Source organism: Epinephelus moara, chromosome 1 (genome assembly GCF_006386435.1).
Source record: "Epinephelus moara isolate mb chromosome 1, YSFRI_EMoa_1.0, whole genome shotgun sequence".
Lineage (NCBI taxonomy): Eukaryota > Metazoa > Chordata > Actinopteri > Perciformes > Serranidae > Epinephelus > Epinephelus moara.
Window position 1 is genome coordinate 15,155,510 of NC_065506.1, and position 6,919 is coordinate 15,162,428.

At 38.6% G+C, this 6,919-nt stretch overlaps 1 protein-coding gene across 5 annotated transcripts in view; it reads left to right on the top strand.

Annotated features, from left to right (window-relative positions):
- Positions 1-3,456: 3,456 nt before the first annotated feature.
- Positions 3,457-6,919, top strand: part of aktip (akt interacting protein) — a 10,412-nt gene continuing 6,949 nt past the window's right edge. Inside the window, exons 1-4 of one of the 5 annotated variants that reach the window (XM_050044318.1) lie at positions 3,457-3,610; positions 4,341-4,465; positions 5,794-6,005; positions 6,265-6,329. In XM_050044318.1, coding sequence (XP_049900275.1) covers positions 4,418-4,465; positions 5,794-6,005; positions 6,265-6,329 — 325 coding nt within the window. In that variant the 5' untranslated portion in view covers positions 3,457-3,610; positions 4,341-4,417. Of the gene's footprint in view, positions 3,611-4,322; positions 4,466-5,793; positions 6,006-6,264; positions 6,330-6,919 lie in introns of all 5 variants that reach the window. The other 4 variants (XM_050044326.1, XM_050044335.1, XM_050044323.1 and 1 more) reach the window with 4 other exon arrangements.

The following is a 6,919-nucleotide window of genomic DNA, read 5'->3' on the forward strand; positions in this document are numbered from 1 at the left end:
TGTTAAATTTGAATGCCAGCTGAAGGCATGTAGCTGGAAAATGCTGCCGAAACCACAGTATATAAATCTTTCAGACGGAAACAATCAGACGATAAAATAAACCATGACATCATTGATCTACATGGCAAATATAAAAAGGGATCTGATGCTGATATGACACTTACTATTCAAATGTGTGCACTAGATTTGTTGTACTGTAGCTCCCAGCTGCACCTTGCATTTGTCAGCACCGAGGTTTCTTTTTAATATATAAGAACATTTCTTTAAAATTAAAAAAAAAAATGCCCAGGAAGGGTATGGTATTTGACCTCCACCTATATCGGTAGCTGCAAAATGTCCAGTATAAAAGAAAATCCAGCTCTTAGGGTCACATATTCAATTAGTTAATCCAATCTTCCCACTTTAATTACATTCATTAGTATATTTGTTTGACCAAACAAGGTCACAATAGTTGATTAGATAAGGTATCAATGGCAAAGGCAAAAAACTCATTACAAAAGCAGTGGTGTGGATATTTGCATCCTTGTTTGTGTCAGACAGTTTGTCTCAATGTCGATGAAGGCAAAGCAGGCATAAACTTATTTGTTTTGAGGTGGTCTTTGATTTGTACATGTCAAAAGAGTGACGGTGACCTTGCGTTGTTGGCTGCCCCAATAAAGAAGCAGGACACTAATTACCTTTGTCAGTGAAGTGTACTTGGGACAATATACAATCAGATAACAATAATGGAGTCAATAATTTGTATTTACTCTGAAACTTGGACAATGTCATTTCTCCCAATTAATGCAGTCACCCATGCATTAAATTAGTTTTTTTTTCTCACCCAGAAAAATAATTAGGGGTAATTGTTAGGAAATCAATCAATCAGCAGAATGAACTGCCAATGAAGCGTGGTCAAAACGTAAGAAATGTGTGACACAGATGGCTTGGATGCATCTTACCCTCGAGGGACTTTTGCTGTGCAGAACACCGAAACATTCAAATTAAGGCAATAGAATAGTGTGTTTTATTTTCATGTTTATCAGAAGACCCTGAAGCACTTTTGGGAGTCTCCGATATCTTTTATAAAAACTGAACAGATTATGTATAGGATGAAGAGCCACAAAAGATACTCATTTACCAGATACCCTCATCTTCGCAGTTCTCTCTATGATAAAGATACTTTTTAAGCCATAAAAAATGTTGTATTATTAGTATCATTTAACTATGACATTAACAATAAAGTCTGCTGAAAAAGCTTAACTGATCATTTTTAACATATAACATTTCTAACATGAAGTTATATAGGCCTATTTCAATACTTTTTCAACCTTTAATGTAGCCCATACATCTAATAAAGTGCAAAACATTTAAAACATTAACCATCTCAAAGAAAGAGCTAGGTAGATTTATTTTAAATAAATGGGTCTGTACACTTTTGGGGAAATTAAAAAACTATCAAAAAACAGAACTGAATTACAACTTAGCAAAGCCAATTCATGAAAACATGGTCGATATGACAGGGTGGCCACAGGGTGATAGACATAGGGTGCTCTAGGAATGAGACCTAAGACCCAGAAATGAGTTTGCATTTTTTTTGCACAAAGGTTGTCTCATCTTAAAGTCAGTGGGTTTTTGTTTAGATGCCTGAAATAAGGTCTGTGGTTAATATAAGCTTAAGAGACTTTCACATGTTGTTTTATGACATAAAATGCGTCAGTAAATACCCCACTCATCACCTTTTAAGCTTTTATGTGTCTTAAAGATTTTAATAATAACTAGCTACTGGACACCAAGATGGCGCAGAGTCATTCCAATGTAGTTGATCTCCTGACATTCGCCAAAAAAGTTTTCTAGCTTCTAGGTTTACTTCCATGGTATGCGGCCCACTGAATATGCGCAGTAGTCTTTCTCCTGCTGGCCCTGCCTGTGAGTTCCCACTTGGCTCTTACATTGTGATGATGTCACAGATTTTTAAATGTCTTTTTTTTTGGCTTAAGGAACCTTTACATATATAAAACCAGTTTGCAGCTCAAACTCAAGCTGTCTTGTCAACAGTTTTATAGATGTCTCTTTGACAGTTGTGGCCTAGGGGGAAAATGCTCTCTGGGCCGTAGAGAATTTTTTTCACTGCAATACTGCAAGTGGCCACTGGGGAAAAATTGCTGTAAGACTGATAGAGGTGGGAATACCAGAGGATCCATGATGCAATATTATCACGATACTTAAGCCACAATACAATATTATTGCAATTTTAAATATGTTACGATATGCTGAATATTGCGATAAAATATACTGCAATATATTGCGATGTATTACTTTTTTCCACGGTAAATTATCTGTTTTAACTAGTCTGTTCATCTCACCCCAGACAATTTTTGTTTTCACAGCAGCAGCAAAATGTATCTGGTGGACGGAAAAAAGCAATTGATTAGATTATTCTAGTAGGCTACCTAAAGTTTAATTTGTATTTGTAATATTAATAATTTATGTTAAAAAAAAACAATCAAAAAAAATTGGCACTGTGTGACGATACAATATTACCAAACAAAAAAATCACTCTATTATGGTGTATCGATTTTTTTCCCCACCCCTAAAGACTGAGTTGCTTTCCTGGAGGCCTGGTTTTACAAAGGCGGTGGCTAACAAGTGGCTAAATCACCCTAGAAAATAACATCATCACGCTGAACATGGCTTAACAGCATCATTGTGGTGAAGTTAAGTCATGTTACCATGGTGTAGTTCGTTTATAGCCTGACGTTAGCTTTTTACTTCTGGCGATTGCATTTGGGCTGCCAAAGCTATTACAGTGGTGTTAATTTGTGACGATTGTCTTGCTGAACAAAACATGCAAGTACCATAAACGTTTGTTTGTCATACTGTAGATCTTATTTTCTGCTATAATCCAAAATACAATTGAAAAATCCCATTGGCTAGTTTCTACGAGGGAACCAGAGCAAACTAACTTCCATGTCTGCCTACAGTAAAAAGGTCATCCCTGGAGCACTCCATAACCACTAGAGCTTTTTCAGACATCTTGACATGTCATTGTGGGAAAAGCACAGGTGTAATCAATAACACTAACGACAAGTGCATTCATTTAATGTAGCCAGTAACAAGCCCCAGTTTGATGCATTCTGGACTGATGGACTGGAACTGAGCCATTGTTAATGTTATTAGTTCCACCTGAGCTTTTCCTGCTATGAAAAATCGAATGTTTCTTTGTATTTAACCGTTTGTTAATTTTCTATATCTCTTTCGTTACAGAAAAATAGGGCAACTGTACTTACCTGACTGACAGCAAACCCTGGTTCCATCACTACTTTTCCCCCGACAAAGCCAAAGCGCACATTCCCTTTCACGTGACGGACGCGCCAGCAAATCAAATGACAGGGCTCTTATCCCCTAGACCAATGAGAATCCGTACTTCTACACGGAAACGCCCCTCATTAAGTTAGATTGACCTCTGGTTTCTATGTCTGTCAAATTATTTAGCTAGCCGATGTTAGCCAGTTAGCCGGGATGACACCCAAAGGAATGGCGAGCAGCTGAGCAGTTTCTGCGAAAATTAGACCGAGACACACGTTAACGTCTCTTTTAAAAGGACTTTTACAGCTCTCTAGTAAATACGGTGAGTCACATCACTAAGCTTTCTCATTTGCAAGGGCTAAAAATTAAAGGAGTCCTCCAGTTGTTGGCAACGTCAAAGGTAGCATTATAAGCTAATGCTATATATAACGTTAAGAGAGATAGGGAAGCAGTTGAGACAACGTCAGTGTGTGGACATTAACGTTAACTAGTCTTAAGCTTGTTAATAGTACTCAACCAGATTTTCAGTTGCCAGCTGGACAGTTAGCGTTAACGACAGTTTTAACTACCTAACGTAGGTTCATAGTGTTTGCTAATGTAACGTTAGCATTGTACTGGCGAATGACACGACTGCTCGATATACTATCAGGAATACCACAGTATTAATAGCAGATTTTATAGAAAGTAAAACAGTGATCTTTGGTGTTGCAACCCCACGACAGCCTACATTAGTTATACAATAGACTATTTGAACGTCGACAACAATACAACTGCTAGCATGCTTCATGAAACAGCTGAGTTAGCACTAAGCTAACCTATCCCAAACAATCTCTCAGTAAAAATCTTCACGGAGGAGGACCTACGCTGTCTGCACTTAACGTTGGGACATTTAAATGATAGCTGTCAAGGTGTAACAATCTATTGATATAGTATTAGCAAGATGACATTAGATCAGCATTAAGGGTTTAGTTGTGTTTATGTTCTCCAAGTTGTTTGTGTGTATGTTTGACCATTGTGGCAATACTTGTGTCAAGTGTCTTTTTCCATCACAGCAGCGGATGGCCCGGACAGCACTCTTCGTAGGACCTACATAGAAAGAGGGACACCAATCTGAACCTCTGAATGAGTAATGAACCTGAACCCCTTCTGGAGCATGTCTGCCAATACAAGTCGTAAGGTAAACACAAATGAGCAACATAATGTGCACATGACAGACTGGCATTCAACCTAATGTTATTTTTATTAGCATGGTAGTTATGATAGTACTGGCATTTTTTCACTGTCCAGATCAAGCAAGCAAGTCATTTTACATTGAGAACTGTGTACTGATCTTGTGGTCTGTTGACTTAATAACTGGATTCCTCTAAGGTCTCATGCCATCTAATGTAAATTTTGTGTGTTTGTTGACAAAGCAGGGGAGATTAAACCGATTGACTTATGCTCAGCAACTGTGACCTTCTCTCCCTATGAATCATTATACTAGATTAGTGTCACCAGCGCTCTGTACATATGAAGATGATGTGTTTGCACTCACCAGTCACAGCTTTGTTTCAAGTTTTAGACAACAATTGTTTGATATTTGAGAAAGCCGGCTATGTTTTTAGTACCATTTACAGTTTTTTGCTTTGAGCACCAGCCTGTATCTATCAGAGGTCTCCGTTTCCTGCACCTGTCTCCACTTGTATTCATTTTCGTAGGAATCTTGGTAAACTGGAATTGTTAAAAGGGTGTTGTCTGCTACTCATTTTTCTTGGAAAATAATTTGAATGTAGAATCTGTTAGCTTCCTCATTTCAAGTATAAATATGACTGAAAAATTATAAATTTTGATGACAGTGTAAAATACCATACAATCTGCCAGTGCCAGACTGAATTCCCACAAACAAAGGGGAAGGAAGGTACATATTAAGCATGCAGGTGCAACCTGGCTGAGCTAAGAAGTAGACAAATGGTGTACCTTGAGCTTGGGTGTGAGTTAATTTTTTTCTGCCTAGTCAGAGGAACTTTTCAAGCATTATGCCGTCAAGTCAGACTTCAATGAATGTGCAGACTGAATCTGTTCTGTTGCCACACTGTTCAATGCAAACATTCCTGGCATACTTGTATTAGTCATCAGCAGCATTCACTGCAGCTTCCTGGTGCATTCCTGGCATCCTGCTGCTGTGTGCTCAGTCTGTCAGTGACACTGTATACTGTTACTGTTCCTATCATTTTGAACAGCATCAGCAAGAGACAATGATAGTGGTACTTGAAAGTGCTCTTGTCTAGACATTGCTTCCTGATAAGCTGCAAACCAGATGGGCAGTGTAATGTGAGAGGTTGGTCACAGCACATGGTTACTACTCTGGGCCATTAGTCTACTACTGAGTGTGCATAATGGTTCATAAACAGTAGCCTTCTCTAATCTGGCTCTTAAGTCTAATTGTGCCTGCCTTTTCACATAGCTGGATATTATTATTTTTATTTATTTATTTGAGAATCCTGTCATATTTCTCACACAAAACAGCAGAGGTCTGACAGCGAGGAGAAGGGTGGGCACGGTGAACAGAGAGCCAGCCCAGCCCGACTTCCTTTTGGCAAAAAGCAGCTTCCTCCCATTCCTAAGAATGCAGCCCCCATTACCAAGCCTACGTCGACAGGCACCCCAGCCCAGTCAGCAAATGGCACACACGCCTCCTATGGCCCCTTTTACTTGGAGTACTCTCTGCTGGCTGAGTTGTAAGTATTGGATTACCATCAGAATTAAAGGTTCACTGTGATTGCTGTATTCCTTGGTACTTTTCACATTTCTATGTTTTATCAGGAGTTCTTAATTAAAATATGTTTATTAGCACTTTATATTTACATACATGTATAGTCTGTATTAAGTTGGGTTCAAAGTATCCCTTTGGTTTGGTGCTCAAGAAGAAAAAATTAAGCTCCATGCATGTTTCTCTCTCTAATGTATTGATGTGTCTTCTTGCCTTGTGACCTGCAGCACACTAGTGATTAAGCAGAAACTCCCTGGAATTTATGTCCAGCCATCCTACAAATCAGCACTAAGTAAGGACCCTCTCTTTTAAGTTCATGCCTGTTTCATAGATACACCAGTAAAATGTGGCTACCATAGAAATAAAATGAGTAGAATGGACATTGAACTGTTTGCTGTAGTCATTTGACTTGGGCCATAAAGTGTCACCCTCAGTAGTTTGAGAGCGCTGTGCTGGCCAATTCATACCCTTATTTTTCTTCTTAAACAGAAAAATACAACCGTACACCCAAGTTTCTCTCTTTCATTGAACTAAGACTAACATCAACTTTATTGCCTCGTTAACTTGTTGTAAAATACACTTAATTCAAACTTGATGGAAACAAAATAAAACTCATCAAAACCATTTTAGTTGGTCTTGTTAGTCGTCTAGTTAGTTAGTCCAGTATTCCAACAATCATCAGGTCTGGTTTGGGCAAAATTAATCCTTAATTCACGGAATTAGATGTAAAAAATATGATGGCTCTCGGTACTGTTTATCCCCACGGTCTCTCTGTGCCTCTCAGTTGCCAGCTGAGCAGCTGCCTGCTGAGTAGTGGCTCTCGCACCTTCTTTGGAGACGCCTGCAGTAAGCTATTTATGGGATAAATAGCAATAAACGAAC